At 39.2% G+C, this 20760-nt stretch overlaps 2 protein-coding genes across 4 annotated transcripts; one reads left to right on the top strand and one right to left on the bottom strand.

Annotated features, from left to right (window-relative positions):
- Positions 1 to 3625: 3625 nt before the first annotated feature.
- slc25a55a (solute carrier family 25 member 55a) lies at positions 3626 to 9030 on the top strand. 2 transcript variants are annotated; one of them, XM_068315100.1, is made up of 10 exons: positions 3626 to 3714; positions 4361 to 4511; positions 4894 to 5019; positions 5442 to 5497; positions 6571 to 6661; positions 6747 to 6865; positions 6976 to 7171; positions 7255 to 7409; positions 7542 to 7617; positions 7710 to 9030. In XM_068315100.1, exons 2-10 carry the CDS (start codon positions 4492 to 4494, stop codon positions 7867 to 7869), a joined length of 999 nt encoding a protein of 332 aa, XP_068171201.1. In that variant the 5' UTR covers positions 3626 to 3714; positions 4361 to 4491; the 3' UTR covers positions 7870 to 9030. The 2 variants fall into 2 exon arrangements, with proteins under 2 accessions (XP_068171201.1, XP_068171202.1); XM_068315101.1 differs by lacking the exons at positions 3626 to 3714; positions 4361 to 4511 and having other exon boundaries at positions 4961 to 5019; positions 5880 to 6661.
- Positions 9031 to 9182: 152 nt separating this feature from the next.
- Positions 9183 to 19441, bottom strand: tspan2a (tetraspanin 2a). 2 transcript variants are annotated; one of them, XM_068315102.1, is made up of 9 exons: positions 19240 to 19441; positions 16786 to 16888; positions 12764 to 12861; positions 12108 to 12182; positions 11899 to 11991; positions 11750 to 11821; positions 11468 to 11551; positions 11140 to 11208; positions 9183 to 11022 (listed from the first exon to the last, which is right to left on the bottom strand). In XM_068315102.1, the coding sequence occupies exons 1-8, from the start codon at positions 19306 to 19308 to the stop codon at positions 11143 to 11145; spliced, it is 660 nt and encodes a 219-aa protein (XP_068171203.1). In that variant the 5' UTR covers positions 19309 to 19441; the 3' UTR covers positions 9183 to 11022; positions 11140 to 11142. The 2 variants fall into 2 exon arrangements, with proteins under 2 accessions (XP_068171203.1, XP_068171204.1); XM_068315103.1 differs by having other exon boundaries at positions 9183 to 10976.
- Between the last annotated feature and the right edge of the window lie 1319 nt (positions 19442 to 20760).

Here is a 20760-nt window from a genome sequence, read left to right as displayed (position 1 = left end):
ATATAATAACCCTTAAAAACACTGCCGTTTAACAGGAATAAGTGAAGAATGAATCTCTGTTGAGATGCTGGGATGAGAGGGAGAAAAAGAGAGATAAAGAGATTTGAATCGATTTTTAAGATCATGCTTATTCATAAAAGCCAAATTACAAGATGATCATATTGACACAAAATCCAAAAGAGATTCACGCAAACAGGAATTCACATCTCACAAACAAAACAATGGTAGGATTTTCAACAGTACTCTTTGTTTCCTGAATAGAAGAAAACATCTAACTTTTTAACATTTATCTAAAAACCTCTTGGTCCGTAAAAACCGGTTGGTCACTTCCTTCTGAATTTTTTAAATAAAAACGGTCGCTTTCCAGAAACAGAAACAGAAAGTTTTCTACTTTGGCCCTCAAACCTTTTGTGTCTTGCAGGAATTTTGTTTAATCATTTGTGAATCATATTTTTCTGTTACGGCTTCTTTCAAACTGTTTTCACTTCCGTTCTCAGAGCTACTTGTATCAGGAGATGTGTCTCAGGTGCTTCTTTAGCAATTTTCTTCGCTTTATTTCATTCTTGTGTTAGCATGTTTTCTTTTAGGAGCTATGTTTAATAATTCCTCATCTATCACAATATCATCTTATTCCTTCTTCTCCAGCTGAGACTCTACCATCCTGGCGGCTGTCTCTCTGCCCCCTCCAGCCTCCATCAAATCAATCTGTCCATCCTTTTTGTTGTTATCCGTGTCCTATTTAACCTTTGTGCTGTCACCCGTGACCTCTGGGTTGATGGCCGGTGATTCAGTGGGGAATGTGAAATCAGGACCGTGGCACTGGAAGCCACCACAGAGGCCGCAGCCACCGGCTGTCCTTTGACGCTGTCACCTGCATCCGGGTTGGCAGCCGGTGACCCAGCGGGGAATGGAGCCGGAAACCCACAAGGTCACGACCTCGGAGCCCGGCCACAGTACCGGAGGCCACCACAGCCGCGTAAGATGCTGCAACCACCGGCCCTGCGGCAACCACAGCAGCCGGGTGCGTAGAGGAAACATTTCATGCCCTCATTGGTGACATAAACCCTGTAGTTATATTAATCAATTTTAAACGTGAGCATGATATATATCTTCATTGATCCGATTAGAGATCATCGTAACCTGTCTCCGGAAGGCGTAACATGCCTGAGTGGTATTGCCGACCAGGAACGTATTTGTAGTACTCAGGAGCTGACCGTGTCACGACAGCTCCCTCTCCACGGCCTCGTCGCTGAGGGAGAGAGAGAGAGAGAGGAAGTCAATCTTCAGCAGACGTATCAAGAAGACTTAAAAATGTATCACATAAATGAGTTTGAAGTCATGGCTGTTTTCCTGGACAGGCCATTTGTACCACCCAACTTGTGTTATGAAAACATTCATGTGTGTTTATAACATGAGGCATACACTTTACATATGTATAGGTCACTGTTCTGAGATGGAGCCGGTCTGTTTAGTCTATGAACCTGAACATCAATAACATTAAACATCAGACTTTCTGCTGGAACTTGCCGTCATAGGGTGATATAAGACTGTCAGATCCGAACGATCTGATTCTATTGGATATCAATCAAGAAACGGATTGAAAACAATCAGAATGAATAGAATTTTATTAAGTACAACAAAAGACTGATCCAAGTATGACACACATGCTATGCAAAACAGAACATTTGACTTTTCCACCTTATGTAATTATTGTGTGTGTGTGTGTGTGTGTGTGTGTGTGTGTATGTATGTGTGTGTGCGTGTGTGTTTATTTAACACTAACATGTCATAAACCAGTTTCAGCGCTAACAAAGCCTGAAAGTTTAACTACGACATCCTAACAGTAAGTTTGTATTATATCCAGTTCACACAGTAGCCTTCACAATACAGTAGTAAACTTCTCATCTACATCACATGGTCTGTATGAACGCTTAAAAAATGCCTTTGAGTGATTCAGCGATCTACCTTTGTTTCTTCAACACAAAATGACACACAATCATTCCCTGGAGGTCAGCAGCTCAGACAGAATGGCAACCCTGCTGACGGATGACTTTCAAGAATTCAAGAAGCGAAATATTGAAATTAGTTACATAAAATTAGCAAAAACACAAGATAAAGAATTCATTCAAACTTTTACAAAAACTTTCATTTGAAAAATGTAGCTGCAAGTACCAAGACTCAAACTGCTCGTATCTATTATTATAACTACTTGGAATTAATATATCCTCTATGTTTACAATTTCACTACTGCTTCAGAACATAAAGGCAGTATATTCAGTGTCCTACCAAGGATAAAGACACCCTAGGCCATTGCTCGAATATAATAATAATGAAGGATGTCTATCCCTCTGTCTGCCATACAGCTTTACAAGCGTCTGATCACCGTCTAGTTTATTATCTTCTGACTTACTGTACATGCGGTTGAAAGGAGAAAAACTGAAGGGCTCATGAGTGAAATCTTTTAGAATGCCACCATACCGCTGTTGTGTAAATGAGCATGATGCAAAAAATGATGATGAATGTGGGCTGTAATCAGTCATCTTTATGGTAAATCTGTTTGAGGTCACATAAAAATAAAGTGGGTCATTACATAAAGACTTTTAAAGTAAGTGAGTACATACATGTGTTTGTGGAAACTATTTTCTGCTTACTTTTATATAGTCCCCCACTCAATTTATTCAATATTTAATTCCGCTCAACACATCATCCTAAATGTCTGACTGTCATCCTCCACTTGAAGAGCTTCATGACAGACAGGAGGCGGCAGGACAGGCCGGCCCCATCTGCTGTGTTAGGAACCCACAGTCCCCCTAGGACCTAAACAGCAGTTTCTATGACGACCTACACATAAAGTTTTCACTTAATCCTGCTGCTATTTTGATGTGACTCAATATGCAGATTTAATTTAAGCATTTGTTCGAACATCGTTATAATAACTAATCCTGTCTAAATTGTGTTTGTTGAGCTTTATCATCCGTATTGTTTGCTGTTACAAATATTTCTATCCACTGCACACTGGGAATTAAATGAGTTTGTATCATAGATCTGTAGAGTAACTGTGGCTGAAAGATGAATTTAATGAGTTAAAAAGTGGCATAAATAAAACACTTCTGTGTATGTATAGCTGCTCTACACATACACAGAAGTGTATATCAGTGTTTAAAGTGAAGTGAAGTCCTTCTACCCACTACAGCCACCCTGTCTGCACTTGAAGATAAGAGGTCTTGTCCCACTGGTGTCGCCCACAGGTTTACTATCTTAATCTTATTAGAACCTTAGTCCAAGGTTTTGAAATAGCAGAATCATTGTCTCAACCCTTAAATCATTTAGAGCAGCAGTGGAATGAATCATTAGACTAATTTATGATAATCCCAATAAAATATCTAACTTCGATTAAACTACAGTAATGTGAAGAATTTCGCCCCAAGGGATTTCATCTTTGACCATTTTGATGAAACCATTTGATTGGTTAATTTATTATCCAATAAAATAAGGTAATGAACACGATAACCAATCAACGCCCACTATAGTTTAGTAAGTGGACGATGATTGGTTGCCATCAAGCCGTGCACCGATTTGAGCCCGCCCTCCCTCTAAAACTCAACGGAAATTTCCACTGTCTGCTCAGAGCTGTGAGTTGAATGGACCTGTGAAGAGGTGGACTGTAACGGTTGACAAAAGAAACACTAAAACGAGCTAAAAGACATTATTTTGGTAAGTAAAATGTTTCTATTTAAATTCTTCATATTTTAAATTATGTTGGAGGAATTGTTTTGTTCGCCAACGCCGTTTTTAGGTTTGGTATTGTAATGAATGAGCATCCTGGCTAAGGCCGCCTAGCTAGCATCAACCTTATATGGATTACTAAACTCACATTATCTCTAAACCTACGTTATGATGAGTAGACATTGTATGGAAATTGTTTAATTGTTCAAATGAAGGTACTTCATATTTCAATGCGGAGCTGCTTGTTTAAAATGAATATTTTCACATTTAAAGCGTGTTATTTTCTTAGAAGATCCCATTAAGGTTACTCTTTACAATCTGTTTTTACATCTATTTCAAGTGCTATAAGTGAATGTGAAAGTTACTTCTACTCTTCAGTGTCGGGAATGTAGAAATAACTTCTAGAATGTATGGGAAGACGGCAATGTCCATATAAGGCATTCCGGTATGTGTTTGGGGTACGCCCACGGGTTGAGCTACTCATATTTCAATGAACAGAGCTGCTCAGTGGTCCCGTGTGTGGTCTCTACATAAGAACCAGTTTATAGTGAGGAGGATCATCTGTGTTAGAATCTCTTAAGTCTGTTAAGGGATTAGAGCTGACTTCCGTTCTGTTCTTTTCTTTTCTCACCAGGACTCAAGTCATTGATTCATCTGAAGTACGCTTGAATATCCATCTGAAGTACGCTTGAATATCCATCTGAAGTACGCTTGAATATCCATCACAAGTTTCAGGCTTTTGTCCTTGTTTATTTGATAGTAATCATGTCTCAGCAGCAGATAAGGTAAGTCTCATTTGTTCTCACTCTTGTACCATTTATTAACAGAGTTTTATAGTCATCCTGTTGTTTTTGCTCAATTCAAGGAAGACTAAGTTTAGTTTATCATTTAAGATGGTGTGCTATGTCCCCTGTTTTTATAAAGCATACTGTTTTAAAAAAAAGTTATGTGCTGCCCTCTAATATAACATAATATCATATAACAACTACTGTCATTATCGATAATCTGTGTTTTTTCATATTTAATCAAATAATCAGTTTACCTGTAATTCTCAACATTGTTCAATATGGTTTAGTTTGTAGAACTTGGACTCCATACCCCTGACATGTTGAGATAATATTGTCATACGTTACGAGTTAAATATTGATCCCGTCTCTCTTCTTTCAGCCTACCAGCCAAGCTCATCAATGGAGGGATTGCTGGCATTGTTGGAGTTACTTGTGTCTTCCCTATTGACTTGGCAAAGACTAGGTTGCAAAATCAGAGACAAGGTCAACAGGTCTATAAAAGCATGTGAGTATTCTTGGAGACTGCCGTCTTACACGACATACAGTTCATGACAACGCTGACAGATCTATCAACGACCTTAAATCCCACGCTATTCTTACAAAGCTCGCTGTAACACATGCTGGCCGTGAGCATTGATGTGAAGAATTAAGGACATTCCTGACTTGATGGATCGTGGTGACTATTTATTCCCCCATGCCTCACCAATGAGGTGGCACAAATGTCTTTGAATCCCTGTGGAAGGTGGAAATTTCCTGCCCCATTTACCCCATCAGTGTCAATGTGTCCTTACAGCGGCGACTATCATGTACTGAAAAAACTGCCCAAGAATAACAGTTTTTCAGTAGTTAAGCTGAGGGAAAAACTTCTATTGTTTGTTAATCTGAAACATTTTCTAATAATATTGTCCTCACTTTCTTTCCTTGCAGGATGGACTGCCTTGTCAAGACAGTTCGATCAGAGGGTTACTTTGGAATGTACAGAGGTAAGACTTGTGCACATTTGAATATAATGAACCACTAGACTAAAACATGAAGGAAATAATCAGGTAGAATGAAAAGAATGAAAAAAACAGTTGTTTGATGCGACTGAACATATTAGATCGGGAATATAATGCTGATCTATTTTTAGTGCATGGTGCATATATCTGAATTGGAATATATCAAAATAGATGTGTCCAAAGCTATTCCCATGCAATAAGTAGGAAAACGCATGTTATTCTAGTTTTTTTGTTATCAGTTTGTTGATGTGCTGTGAAAAAGAAATTAAATCCTTGATTAAATATGAGGAAAATTGAGGCCTTTAGTCTGAGTCTCAACTTGTGTGAGGAATGCTGTTTGTTTGCATCTGTGTTTTTCATATTACAGACTTGGGTCCCCCTGGGATATTGAAGGCTAGCCGATAAGGCGCAGCCACGCTGGAGGCAAATCATTAAATGGTTCTTACAATATTGCTCTATTTAAAACTATAGGCACATGTTTTGTTTTACCATCTGTTTATTTGACTTCTTGTTAATACCTTCTTGGCTGTCTCCTTACCATCCTATCAACTCATTTCATTTTTCATTTTCCAGACTATTTTCTGTGTCTTGCTGACTTTGGTCTGTGGTGAAATTAAGTTTGTTTTAAGCTGTCCTACAGGCCAGTTTTAAGTTTGCTCAGTCTGCTTACACAGAACTTAGTGGATCTCTCTTTGTTCACTAACATCTCACTTCTCTTGTCTGTTTTCGTTAACTGACTTAAAGACTTAATGGACACAGGTTTCTTTTTCTTGTACACACAAAGAGTGATCTGATATAAACTGACTTGTTGTTCTTCATGCATCTTTCTGTGTATTTTCCTTACCCTGCTCATTTCTTCTTTTCTTGTCTTTGGTCCATATTCTTCTTAAACTTTTTTATATAGCCATCATTTGTCAATGTCTATGTGTTAATTAGCTATAAAGTGGCTTTATTACATTTTAATATACAGTATTGATAGTTGTGGAACATTTTTTATTTGTGTTTTGAACAAACCATGATTGTGACTTCAGTTCTAACTGTGTTTCTTTTTTCCTCAGGTGCTGCTGTAAATTTGACCCTTGTCACTCCTGAGAAGGCGATCAAGTTGGCTGCTAATGATTTCTTCAGGCATCAACTCGGCAAGGATGGGTGAGCAAAATCAATTCATGACGTCGGTGGAAATGAAATGCCCCATTAGTTGAGTTACATAAAATGTATGTCATCGTGTTCACAGAAAGGGGTTGACTGTAGTCAAAGAGATGCTGGCAGGTTGTGGTGCAGGCATGTGTCAGGTTATTATCACTACCCCAATGGAAATGCTCAAGATACAGCTACAGGATGCAGGAAGGCTGGGTAAGAATATAGATCCGATAAAAACTGTTGTCCATGTGAGCATTTATCCCAAAAATCTCCCTGGATCTAACGCAAAACACGTAATTATACGTTTTGTGTTTTGTCCACAGCGGCCCAGCAGCAAAAACCGGGCATGATGTCGCCCACCAAGATGGTGGCCACCAACGCGATGCTAAGCCGCTCCTACAACTCCGGCGCAGCGGTCTCTGCCCCACGAGCTGTATCTGCCACGCAGATCGCAAGGGAGTTGCTTCTCACACAGGGCATCCAGGGTCTCTACAGAGGTCTGGGGGCAACGCTGATGAGGTAAAACACTCAGGGGGGACCGTGTGACCGTGTTAGTTACATGAGGTGCAGCTACAAATCAACCTGTCTTTGCTTTCTTTCAGAGATGTTCCCTTCTCTATTGTGTACTTCCCTTTGTTTGCTAACTTGAACCGTCTGGGCCAACGTGGACCCACGGACTCATCGCCGTTCTACTGGGCTTTCCTGTCGGGTTGTGTGGCGGGATCCACAGCTGCTGTGGTTGTTAACCCCTGTGACGGTGAGTAACGTCACTCAATACAAAAGGATCTGGGTTCAGTGGATCGCTGGAATATTTAAGACAAATGTAAGATTTATTAATATGTGTATTACTGAAATATTACAGCTTGTTTCATGTTTTTTTTTTCTTCAGTGGTGAAAACAAGACTTCAGTGTTTAAACAAAGGATCCAATGAAGAGACTTACAAAGGAATTATGGATTGCGTGACGTAAGACATCGGAGTCATTCATTATCACAAAACTTCTAATTCTGTTTTCTTGTGCTGATTTAGAAATAATTCATCCCTCTGTTGCTTCACAGTAAAATATTTCAAAAGGAGGGACCCTCTGCCTTCCTGAAAGGTGCTGGCTGTCGAGCTCTCGTCATCGCCCCCCTCTTTGGCATTGCACAGGTTATGTATTTTGTTGGCGTCGGGGAGTACGTCATGGACAACACGCCTCTACGACTCCTGTTGGCGTGAGCGGAACGGCTGACCAGCTGTCCGTAGGACCTTCCAGGTGTCGGTGGTGGAACGACTGGCAGCTACATCATCATCAGTCTACGCCTTTTGTCAGACTGACTTTGAAAGCATCGACATGTTTAAAAAAAAAAAAAGATCTGGCATTTTCCTGTGTGCTCTAACAGCTGTGATGCACTGAAACACTTTTGTGATTTATTCAGTAGACCGTGGTCAATGTTTGCACTTAAAGCTGTTAGCCTTTTTTGGACTGAGGGACTGAGAGTTGCAGTGTTATTCCTTCTTTATCCCCAACGCCAGTTTTGTTTCCCTCTGTGAGGGAGGGAGGGGTGCACTCCATTCAAGAGAGAGACCTTTTTCTCTTTCGTGATGACTTTTTTCAGATTTATTTTTGTTTGTAGCCTAATTTTATTTTACATTTCTAAAAAGAAGCAGCTTGCAGTTACGTGTTTTCTCCTCTCCTGCCTCATGCTACAAATCCCTGAAGTTGGAACGACGGTTTTGAACGAGGGATACACGAGGCTCAGTTTATTGCAAAGGGAATGCTTTGAGCAATTTTTCATACATTTGATAATCTCTGTGTGTACATGTTATGTTTGATCATGAACTTTCCTATTGATTGGGGGCCATATAACTTGCCAAACTGTAGATAGTGTCCTAAATATACTTGATATTAGTCAACAGTTGTGTAGAGGTCTGTGATCTGAAGTTGTAGTTTAATATCTGCGAAAACTTGAGATGCATTCGTGCACGTTGTAGATATGTTTGTCCAAACAATATATATACATATATATGTACATTTAAATATGCCTACTAGTTTTTGTTTTTTGCCTTAACAAACTGACTTTTTGTCTTTGAAGAAACAAATGTGGCCCTTGGCCAAAAAAACATTTATACTGTGACCCACCAAGAAGTGAATTTTACCACTGTTTTTTCTGATGGATTTTTGTATGTCATATATTTACAGTATATACTTTTAACTTGCATTGCAGTCATTCTGTGTTCATTGATTGAACGGCCTAACAAAGTGTGATATCTCATTTTCAAAACTGAATAGACTGGCTTTTTATTATTTTGTATCCCCAATTTCAGTGACAGTAATGTCTGATGTCAAACTGGCAGAAATGACCTTTGGTAAAATAAACTTTATTTCTACTGAATCTTTTTAAACTAGTTACAAGGTACTTCCCAAAACACAACACCATATAGTTCAGGTGTAAACAGTGAATCACACGCAATTAAAACAAAGCAATAACGACAAGGAATTCCAAGATACCATAAAATAAAACTTCATAAACCATTGGAGCGTTTGTGTCGGCATGTTTCTAAGGCTTTATCACGTCAGTTCTGAAATTAAGCTGTGATTTTACAGGAGGAACGTCTTAATGGTAGATTCCAGATTGTTAGAATGTTAAGAGCTAAATGAAAAATTTAAAACATCAACATAAACACAGATGGACGTGGGAAACGGCAAATAAAAAGGCGACAAAATACAATCCAAACACATCAGCAACACAATGGGAGCCACAACAGCCCTGCGGGACCTCATATGTTACGAGACGTATCCTAAGAGCAGTTTCACGAGAGTTGATCCAGTTCCTGAGTCCACTGTGTTTGTCTTGCGTCACATATTTGCCTTTTGCTTTAACACCAAGGAATGAACAGTCACTGAAAGCGAAGTTTTGTATAAAATACAGTCTTACATAGTCAAGTCAGATAAATGTCAATAAACACTGATGGATTTAATGATGATAAAAACTCCCGTGATCCTGCACTACTTACTGTATATCTTGCCTTTGTTCAAAAACTTGTGAGAGTACAAACAACATGCTGTGCATTCAAATCATGTGATAGGCTGTAGTTAGAACAATAATAAATAGATTTTTCCATCAGAAAACTTAATAATCAGAAATAATGACACTGAAACTAAGGTGAAAGCCATATCTACAGTGTAGATCATTTTATGTTTAGGAATTAACTGGATGAAGATATTTACATGTAGTTAAAAGTACAGATGCTAAATGGTTACTATGGTGGTCAACAGACTGCAGTCACAAACAAATAAAAACTAAAACAACAGTACAAATGAAGAATTGTACCACAGTTGTGTAGCGTGGGCATCAATCAATTGTTGTCATTACTATTTTCTATTACTAACAAGAAACGAGAAAAGTTTATAAGTCACTAACATCTTTTGTGTTACAGCAGTGAGTGAGTCTGTAGCTCATGGTGGTGTCATCCTGACATTTTCTAAGTATCATTATGTGTGCGTCCATTATGTAGCGCTGCTTTAGCAGTGTGCCTGAGTTTGCCAAAGGTCTGGCTTTGTTCACCACAAAATTTACATTTATGACATCAGATCTGCTTTTAACACCAACCAGAAGAAAGCGCGTGATTCATTCACATCAAATGTGGGGGGGGGGGGGTGAGTCAAACGTCAATAAAAGCACCAAGTATTTCTTTTATTACCATTAACATATAACATAAAGTGTATTTTCTATATTTAACATCATATTGGCACACCAACAAAAATCTACATCCACAATAATTCACGCAAAATGCAAAAGATTAACTCGCTGTCGCAGTTCCTCCACGCTCCAGTGACATCATGTGACCTTTTAGATGACTCAGAATGGCAGTTAATCATCAGACCCATCCTAACCCTGACATCCTATCTGCGCTTCCTGTTTTGTGCTTCATGTAGAAATACTTGAGAGTGGAGGCTGGCAGCAAACACGCTCATTATGTACATGAATTCATAAGGAATATATGAACAGCGCGGCAGATGGGGGCTTGTTTGTGTGAGTGAAAAGCATACGTATAATCACATGGAAAATTATTTGCAAAGGTGGACTAGTCCTCAAAACATGTATGCACACAAAAATTGGGCGTAAAGCCTATAAAGATAAAAGGAGCTATAAAGGACTCAGTAAATGGTGATAGTAGCAGGTGCAGGAAGTGGGTGTCCATATTTACAGTAACATCCCTCAGTCACAACATTTCTGTCGAAAGGCTTCACGTGTTGCAGCTACTGAGCGGCGCTTTCGTCTCCACGGAACGCCAGCGAAGAAAGATGTTAGGAGCGAGGAATGTCAGAGCCGAGTCCGGAGCTGAGCACGATTTATGGAAAAAGAAAGGGGATATGCATCTTCATGGCTGGGGAGTGAAGGTGTAAAGTTAGTAATACCTAGGATGTATTTATACACTTTGTTAAAACTTTTCAGTGGAACTACCCCTCAGTTGGGTGGTGAAGCACTGGGGGTGTAGACTTACCATCTATATAACCTCTCTGTTGTTCCTGATGGCGCAACACAGAACCATGCTGAAGACCATCCCCAAGATCTGAAATCACACATATTTTGGAGCAGGTTAAAATATTTATATTTGTATAAGGTCAACTGGACTTACAGCAAAAACTTGAGGGTGTTTTTGTCTCTCATCCAAAAGGCCTCTACAGTTCTGAGCGGCCAGTGGGGAGTTGATCTACCACAACCTGGACGACTGAACATCTTCATAGACTGCTTTGAATTAAATACCACTGCCATTTTAATCACTATTTTGGCTTCATGAAGTTAAATTTAAGGCTTATGTAGATTCTCACCATCACTCCTGCCACACCGATCCCAATGTATCCAATAATATGGAGCTTCTCATTGAAGAAGTTGGTAATCGCAGTGAGACAATCCTAAAACAAACATTAAGTGTGCATGTTGTGAATGTACACATACGATAAATGACCCAGCCATGAAATAATTTACATGGAGAAAGGAAAGATGTGTTAATGACAGTCACATACTTTATCACAGCTTGTCTTGTCATTTTATAGCAGTGACATACTGCCACCGTGTGGTAATAATGTGTAATAACAGATGTAAGAGTTCACCTGGGTGTCTTCTGGGAACTCCGCACAAAGTGTGTTGGACGTGTCGGACGTGGAGCCTCCACAACAGTTCAGCTTCACATGGAAAAAGCAAAGACAACAGAATTACTCCAGACAAACAAGTGAAACAAACAATCACAAGTTTTACTCACAGTTTTGTGGTAAATGAGGGCCACAGCGGTGCCGTTCGAACTGGAGACATCGCTGATGGAGCTGCTGTAAAACTTTTGGACTTCCTCAATAATCTGTTTGATAAAACACAACCAAATAATATTTGTATTTTCATATTATATAAATTATATTAATTTATATAATATAGATATTACCATAGAATTGTATCACTGATCACTCTGTATTATACCTGCTCCTTGTTTATAAATCCAAACACACCAGCAGCAATCTCAGCTCCAAAGATTATCACAAGGCAAGCAAAGAACTGCAGACAGGAAAAGAGACTGTTATTATTGTTGTTATTATCATTATTATTATATAATAATAATAATAATAATAATAATAATAATAATAATAATAATAATAATAATAATAATAATAATAATATTATTGTTATTATTATCATTATCATTATCATTATCATTATCATTATCATTATTATTATTATTATTATTATTATTATTATTATTATTATTATTATATTATTATTATTATTATTATCATTATTATTATTATATTATTATCATTATTATTATTATCATTATTATTATTATTATCATTATTATTGTCATTCTTCCAGTAAAAAATACTTTTGTATAATATGAGTTGATGTCAATGATAGACCAAAAAGAAATTTTTTTTTTCAATTACCATTATTAAATTGAAACACACACACACACACACGCTCGCACACACACAGACCAAGGACTTATTTAGAGTGCATGAAGGGAAATATCTGAAATTCAGTGAGAAACTCAGTTTATACTGTATCAAAATAATAAGAGTGAAGCACACGAGTAGAAATTAGTTAATAATGCCATTCCAGTTTTGACGGCTTTAACCCACCGATGCCAGAAGACACTGAGACTCCCGAACTGCTCCGAAACAACCGAAGAATCCAACGACCATCATTAACCCTCCTGCACCAAGAAGAATGTAGACAGCTGAGGAGACAAAAGCCAGGGAGGTTAGTGCTTTGAATTCTGTCATATATTACCACAAAATGAACAACATCATGTTTAATTCAATAAACACTATGGTTTCACAGCGCTCTGTCACATGGGTGGAGTTCACAGACTAAACTGACGATGGCAGCAGGATCTAACTGCTCTAACATCATCGTTGAGGATTGAAACCCTCTGAGTCGTATCCCACATGTCGGTCTGAATATCGGTGCTATCTCTCAGTTAGGAATTGGTGTAAAATTTGTAAAACTGTTGCTGACAATCCAGCAAAAAGACCTGTGGATCGCACTTTTCATGGAACCCATCTTATCCTCTACATTCTACGTTTCCAGCGTCAGAGGAATGCAAAGCAGCTTCAGAGCTTCACCGACCCAGCCCCCATGTTTCACTGTAGATAGCATCTGTTTCATTCTTCCTCTTCCAGACATGCCTCTGATTGACAGACTCCAAACTTTAGATCATGGCACCACAGGACAGAATCTCACAACTCAAACATATGTCTTCTGGGTCTACAGAGGTCAATATTTTAGAATTTGATTGTAGAATCTTGGTTTAATTTGAGCTTTTAATACAAAAAGTCCGTATCTGTTCTTAGGTTTTTAAGCCGATCTTGTTCGATTGCTATAGTGAGTGTATTGGTAAACGGGTGATGAAGATGACGCTACCAGGCAAAAGGGCAAAAGGGTGAGAGGACGACCAAAGAGAAGGATGGATGGAGTGAAGACATGAGGACAGGTGGTGTTAGAGAGGAGGATGTAGGAGATAGGCTGACATGGAAAAGGGCGACACGCTGTGGCGACCCCTAACGGGACACGCCCAAAGGAAAGGATCGCTATAATGATGTGGTGGAATAAGTTTACCACCAGTCGTATACTTGAGTTACTTGTAATTGCTCCTGTAGGGTGAAGCAGGAACTCAGACCATCTGTTCCACGTTGAAGGCAAATCAGATTTTCAAGAGTTCATTCAGGCTGTTTGCCTCCTTCCTCGTCCCGGCTCCCCCAGGCCTGGATATCGTCACCTGCTCTTCTGCTCCCAGCCCTGACTACCGAGTCCTTTTCCACTGTAACCATACACCACCACAGTCTCTGAGGTCCATGCTGAGGGGCTAATCAGGGGCAGACAGCAACCAGCAGCAGCAATTTAATTAATCCATGTGGGGAGGGATGCGAGCTATTGTTTTCCTGCTGTTGAACAAAAGGAAGGTGAAGACGGGGGAATGCTTCGCTAGAGGCGACAGAGGTGCTGCTTTAAAGCGAACAGACGTAGCAGTGGAAAATAAAGCGGGCCAAGAAAGCTTCTAGCGTATATACAAAGAGTCGACACTGAACTGATCTTGGCAGGTGATTTTTTTTTTTCCATCACTTAATCACAAGCTTAATGATAAAATCGGTGATGAAGAAGATGATACAGGCAGCCTTATAGAGCTGCACATTGGTGTGTGTGTGTGTGTGTGTGTGTGTGTGTGTGTGTGTGTGTGTGTGTGTGTGTGTGTGTAGACACCTCACTCTCAGGTTTCTGTACTTTGCGGGAGGACAAAATGGCTGGGACACAGAGTGACAGAATGGATCGTGATCTTCCCGTGGGGATTCCTGACACTTATCCCACTCTGTTCAGTCCCTCGCTGGAGGTGAACGCTGGAGGCGAGGCTGTCCTCAGGAACCCTCTGGTGATATTTATTGTGTTGCTAAGGATCTCCTATGAGACGATTGATCTTGTGCAGACTCCTTAGGATATTTAGATAAATGATCAGTCGTTACTTTGCCGCAGTCGTTGCTGCCTAACAATGAGGGGAGTGCTCCAGAAGGGATGGGCACTTGTGCAGAAAGTATTCAGAACCTACAGAAGCATCAGCACCACAGTGTTTTACCATTACATTGGCATTTTTATAAGGACTGTTATTATTCAGCAGCACTATTCTGATGGATTTATTGACTAATGGACAGTTTATTCAATGGAAAAGGTGAAACTTATCTTATAAGATGAACTACCACATCTTTTGTATATAAAACCTTCATTTACAATTCAGTCAATTTTATTTCAAGTGCAAAAGCATCATGTATTTTGGTGCAGATACATTCTACTCTAGAAGATGTGTCCTTCATACTTTACTCCAATAACGTCTTAAACATATCGTATACAGGTAGTCCTCATCATACAAACTTTCGACTTACGAACATTTGTAGATACGAACAAACACCCACCGCCATATCCGACTACTGCAGTTCCCCTTCCTGCCACAGCCCCGGCCGAGCAGCACTGCTGCGTTCGCACATCTTCAACACTTAACTCCCCCCATTTATTTCTTGTACGTGTCTCTGTAAGCATCTCAGCGAGTGTTTTGCAGCTCTCTGTTTCTTTGAAGTCTTAGGTTCTTCTTCCGTCTCCTCGCTGGTTCTTTTACCCTCCGCAAAGAAACCTTTCGAAGACATTTGGGGGGGGTTTTGGTTCTGCTAGCTTGGGAGTTTCAATTTATTGGTAATGTATTCTGTGTCACCGGCCGGTACGGCCCCTTTAAGAAGGGGGTCATGTGACCGAGGCAAGCATCTTGACAGGCGACAAGAGTGACAAATGTGGAGTAGAGAATCCGGTAATTTCCAAAACAAATCATCGTTCAGAGTCAGATAATAAATAAAACATAAATAATTTCAGTTATGTATTCTTTCTGTGCGACCCGGTTGCAATTGACCCACGGACCGGAACCGGTTCATGAACAACCTGCGGGTCAGAGTCTAATGTTACTTTACTTTACGGTACTTCAGTATTTTATTTTATTTACGTATTGTTTTTATGTCCTGTAATTGTTTCTGGTAAGTTGTAGTACTTTCTTTTCCAGAGTAGTAATGAAATTTAATAAATAAAGACATGAACAATTCAGCTTACAAACAGACTCTCTGAGCTAATTGTGTTTGTAAGTTGAGGACTACATGCACAAACTTATTCACTCTGCTGTACGAAACATTAAGTTGTTTTCAGGATGTAAAACAAGCTCAGCCGAGCGCTGATGAAGTGAAGTCATGTTTTAGGTCATGGTCGAAACAGGAATAAGAATAGGCTTCATTCTGAGCATCTGCTCCTACGCAGAGGGAAGGACACGGGGCCCATTGTATGAAAGCTGCTGCAGTACTACACACTGAAGGCTGTTAGTCTGTCTAATGTACATTTAAATCACACACTGCATATTTTATTCTGGGTTCCGCAAAGGAACCCTTAATTTAACATCCATCAAAAGCCCCCTTGGATTTCAGCGATGGGACAGAGCTGCTTATTGATCAGATAGAGGCTCTGGTCTACATGTTTCTGTTTGAGCTTCTCTGATTGGATAGTTTGCTCTATCCAAGAAAATTGACTAGTTCTATCTACAACTCATAAAAACCAAAAACATTATATTACTGAATCACTTAGTACGTCCGGTTTCACTTCCCCATCAGCTTGTAGCACCATATGTCTAATGGGAATCCCCTGGGAAGCAAACAAAGATCTGATCTATTATCATCACTGTGCATGTTAAAGCCTGATGTCATCAGCCATTAAAATCTGGTGCCATCTGGTGTGAGCAGGATGCACTCTGAATTTATACCTAAAAATATGTGATAACATCTTGTGAAAGTATCTCTGTGCATCTTCTGGACGATCACATTTGATTCATCGAGGTGTGAAAGCAGTATTTTCTTCTCCACTTAACGGCTTTTAATTAAATTTATCCTGCTATAAAGCTTTTAAATTCATACATACACAATAAATTAGAAAATGCATGTGACAGAATTTGATTTATCCTCATGTCATTACTTAAAAGTACTGTAGCTACAATGCACAAGTGCATTGTTGAGAATATGTAAATATATGTAAATATCATGTAATAATTTTCGACTCTACTTTCTGGTTGATTGGGGGCCAAACCTACCTATGAAGAAGGTGTCGGGGGCTCCATCTCCTGTCAGAAGTTCCACTGTTTCCACGTCGAACCTGAGCCAAAGTCCCACGGCCAGCACCAGCAGGCCCGACAGCTGAGACGTGACAAATCACATGATCAATGATCAATCCATGATCACACGCTTTAGCAGGGAAGATGTGTTTGTAATGTCCGTTAGCTTTTAGGGTTTAAGTGATGATAGAATTTTCCCAGAGATCACTTCACACTCAAAACAGGAGGCCCCGGCATGTTTTTACTTTGGCTCTGCTTGTCATTAGGATTCATGAGGGGATACGACCTCGCGTCTTTGTCTCGTTGGGGACACTTGATGCCCACCATCTGGTTTTTTTCCCCCTCCTCTAACAGTTTCAGACTTGCTCAGACTCTCAAACTGATGTTAATCTGCACATGTGCGTGTCCTGAGAACCCGTGTCTGTTGCTGTAGAATACAGTATTTTCTACACTATAAGGCACACCTAAAAACCTTTAATTTTCTCAATTTCTTATAATCCAATGTGCCTTATATAAGTTTTAAAATAAACCATTCAATGAAGATGACTTCTCAGATGTGTTTTATAATCCAGTGCTTCATGTAATCCAGTGTGCCTTATAATCCAAGTGCGCCTTATAGTGCAGAAAATACTGTAAGTCTTGTCACAAGTTCTGAACACTTGTCCATGATTGCACACAGCAGGTTGGAGACAGCCAATTTACAGGTAACAAATAAAGGGATTTACTCGTCTGGTTCATGACTAAACTGAAGTGAACGCTGCGTTGTGTTCTGATAGTCCATGTGCAAAATAAGGTGATCATATTTACTCTACTTGCATCCATCGTTACCAATTTGATTACTCAACACAGAATATTCATATACTTCAGGTTCAAGGTCATAAAATTTAGATTTTAAGACTGATGTGGGTTTTTTTCACTGCTGTATTCATCGTCCGAAATCATAGTATTAATAAACCAACTCCCATGGTGCATTTCAGCCACAGGCTGTGCCAGCCTCATGGTCTCTTGGTGACGTAACTCACACCGACATTTGTTGCCTGTTTGGCTCTGCACCCCAAAATGACAGTGCACTGTACGCCCCTTTTGGCTCAGACCACAACAGTTTTGCTTCAGTCCTGAAACTCCTAAACAAAAAGGCTGCTGTGTGGGCGACTCCAGTGATCATCTCACAGAGCACAGATGAGTCAATTCAGCCATTTAAACTAATATATACTGTGTCGGTTAGCAGTCAAACATGAGCGTCCAATGGCGACGACACTCTAGGATAACACCCAGCACTGAAATGCTAAATATCAGCGACTTATTGTAATTTCTTACCATCTAATTGTTTTTGGAATGAGAATGTCAAACGCCACCAAGTTTCAGTTTGTTATTCATGAGGATTTGACTCTTTCTTTTGCCACGTGACTTCAAAATTATTATTATTCAGGGTTTTAGACTGTTGGTCAGATGGAACTCAATACCTGGATTTAGATAACCATGACATGAACTATTTTAAGACACTATAAAACCAAAACGTGTGGACATAAACAAACAAATTTAGTTTTCAGCATGGGAGTCAGAAACCCCAATGGGTTCAAAACCAAACTGCAGTGGAAAGATGAGTAAAGGAAGACGGGAATAAAAATATCAGCTACAAAAACACGTCTTTGTTATAAGATTTTCATTGTGGAATATTTTAAAGCTCTTTTGGGACTCTTAAATCATAAAAAATGACATTTTTTTAGTTGGAAAATCCTTATTTCATTCTTTAGTTAACAGTTTTCATTAACAACTAACTGACAATGACGCACAAGCAGATATTTCTACATTTCTACAGATATAAAGACAACTGACAGAGTGTCAGATCATAAATCACAGACAATCTAATCCAGACTTCGTGGCCCCACGGATGACCCCCGAGTGTGAGAAAGTCACCGCACCACGTGACGTCACGGCCGGGGATCTGAGCAGAGGGTGTGTCGGAAAGTAGCAGCTTGTGCTGCAGGATGACCACAGCACATCAAACTACAGAAACCACGTGGGTGTTAAAGGGGGGGGGGGGTTCGTGGGTGACGTCACTCCTGGTTATTAAAACCATCCCTAGAACTTCAGAGGTGTTAAGAGGTGTCAGCACTAATTAAGGGTGTGAAGAGAAGATAAATGGTAACTGGATTAGTTTCCAAAAAAACAAGTGGAGAAAAGTCCCCCAAATAAACAGTAAACAACACAACAGTAAACAACACAACAGTAAACAACAGTTTCATGAAATATGTAACGTATTTTTCAATTGGATGCCGACATGTAAGATGGTGCATTTCAATAAATCACCATTTAAAACAGCACGCACCGCTTCCCATAATAACATACAGGATGAGAATGTGATCGTAACACAACATTAGGTGGTTTCCACACAGCAGTGATGTTGTTTCCATGAGAACCGAGCGGACTTACCCAGAAGATGAAGTTAAAAACGAAAAGCAGATATTTCACGCATTTCATCCCACCCTGTACTTTCGTCATGATGCCGCCCGATCCGTCGATATCTCCCGATCTCACACGTTTTTTTGGTTTTGTTTTTTTTTACTGTTCCAAATCCTTTATTCGGACATCAACCAGACACCGACGATGAAATCCGAACACGCGCACGAGCAGCGCGGGCTGGCTGCTTTGCGCGCTACTTCTCCCCGCCCATCTGCGCGTGCACGTGATCCGGAGTACCTGGGGTGGTTATAATTCACTTTTCAAGGAGTTGACTCATTTTTTTACATTATTTTTCAAAAAAAAAAAAAATTGGTTGTGATCTTTAAATATAATGCATGAAAAATTGTGACAATGTCAGTCAGCCTTTAGTTAAACTTTATTTTATCTCTTTCATTTATTTCAGGGTGAATTACAACAATGCATGAGGTTTGCAGAGGGGAAAATGTGCGAAACTACTTTGCAGAATGTCAACCTTTCAGTGTGTTAAATGACATCTGGGTCACATGTTCTGTTGCGTTCACTCTGCTCAGAGAAGCTTCTGAACCTGCATATCATTCTCCTCCAGAGCCCTGATAACAGTGTTTGTTGTGGAAACACATGTATGTGTGTTCAGTAGACACTTAAAGTCACTGGCTTTACATGGTGAAAAGAAGACCTCAGAAAAACAATGCTACTTCCGTAAATGCCATCCTGAAATTGTTTGATTCTGTGTTGTGTAAGTTTAGTTTCAAATCCCCCACAATGAAAAAAACAAACAAACCTCTTGGAGGTTAGACCATAAAATCCCCAAGCACATATAGATTGCAGGCATGTTGTACTATAATTATATTTTAATATACTTTTGTAAGTATATGGCAAATATTTAGAATAAACAAAATATTTAGAATAAACACTGGTAGGTTACTTTGAATTTTGGAATCAATGTTAAGGATGAAATATGATTCCTTTTTTTCTGCTTCATCTCATAACCCATCTCTAGTTAGAAACTGAAATGTCTTGGCATGAAAATTTTACATCTGAAGATTTTTGATTAATACCCTTGAAAGGCTTCTGACATCCCATCTGTTGTAATCTTCCAGTCAATTTCTTTGTCCAATATATTTATGACCAAATGCTAATATTAATGCTAATTAATGTACCATCCGCTTTAACTACAGGCCATTCCTCTCTAACTAGAGCATCAGAATCAGACTTCACGATCCAATATGTCTCAAATGATTAATATATATATATATATATATATATATATATAATTTTATTTTTTTTATTTTTTTTTTAAATTGGTTTGTGATGTGTGTGCTGTATGTATGAATCAATTCATCTCTGATTTTATTGATTTTATATTGCGTGGTGTGATTTGGTCACATTGGACTGAGAAATCCACTGAACATAATTGGAAAAAGATCAAAATCACTGGAAAATATATCAATTCATTGTCACTAATACTGAAACTAGATAAAGTATACTTTCCATAATCTTTAATGAACTCTT

This window comes from Antennarius striatus, chromosome 5 (assembly GCF_040054535.1).
Source record: "Antennarius striatus isolate MH-2024 chromosome 5, ASM4005453v1, whole genome shotgun sequence".
In the NCBI taxonomy this organism is placed as follows: Eukaryota; Metazoa; Chordata; class Actinopteri; order Lophiiformes; family Antennariidae; genus Antennarius; species Antennarius striatus.
Note: the sequence above shows the minus strand (reverse complement) of the source record. Positions and strands in the feature narration are given on the sequence as shown.

Coding starts and splice junctions, on each gene's coding strand:
- slc25a55a (XM_068315100.1), top strand. CDS start 4,492: ATGTCTCAGCAGCAGATAAG. Junction 6,866..6,975: donor ACAGGATGCAGGAAGGCTGG/GTAAGAATATAG, acceptor TTTTGTCCACAG/CGGCCCAGCAGCAAAAACCG. Junction 7,410..7,541: donor GGTTGTTAACCCCTGTGACG/GTGAGTAACGTC, acceptor TTTTTTCTTCAG/TGGTGAAAACAAGACTTCAG.
- tspan2a (XM_068315102.1), bottom strand. CDS start 19,308: ATGACGAAAGTACAGGGTGGGATGAAATGCGTGAAATATCTGCTTTTC. Junction 16,889..19,239: donor TTTTTAACTTCATCTTCTGG/GTAAGTCCGCTC, acceptor GTCACGTCTCAG/CTGTCGGGCCTGCTGGTGCT. Junction 11,992..12,107: donor GATTTATAAACAAGGAGCAG/GTATAATACAGA, acceptor TTTATCAAACAG/ATTATTGAGGAAGTCCAAAA.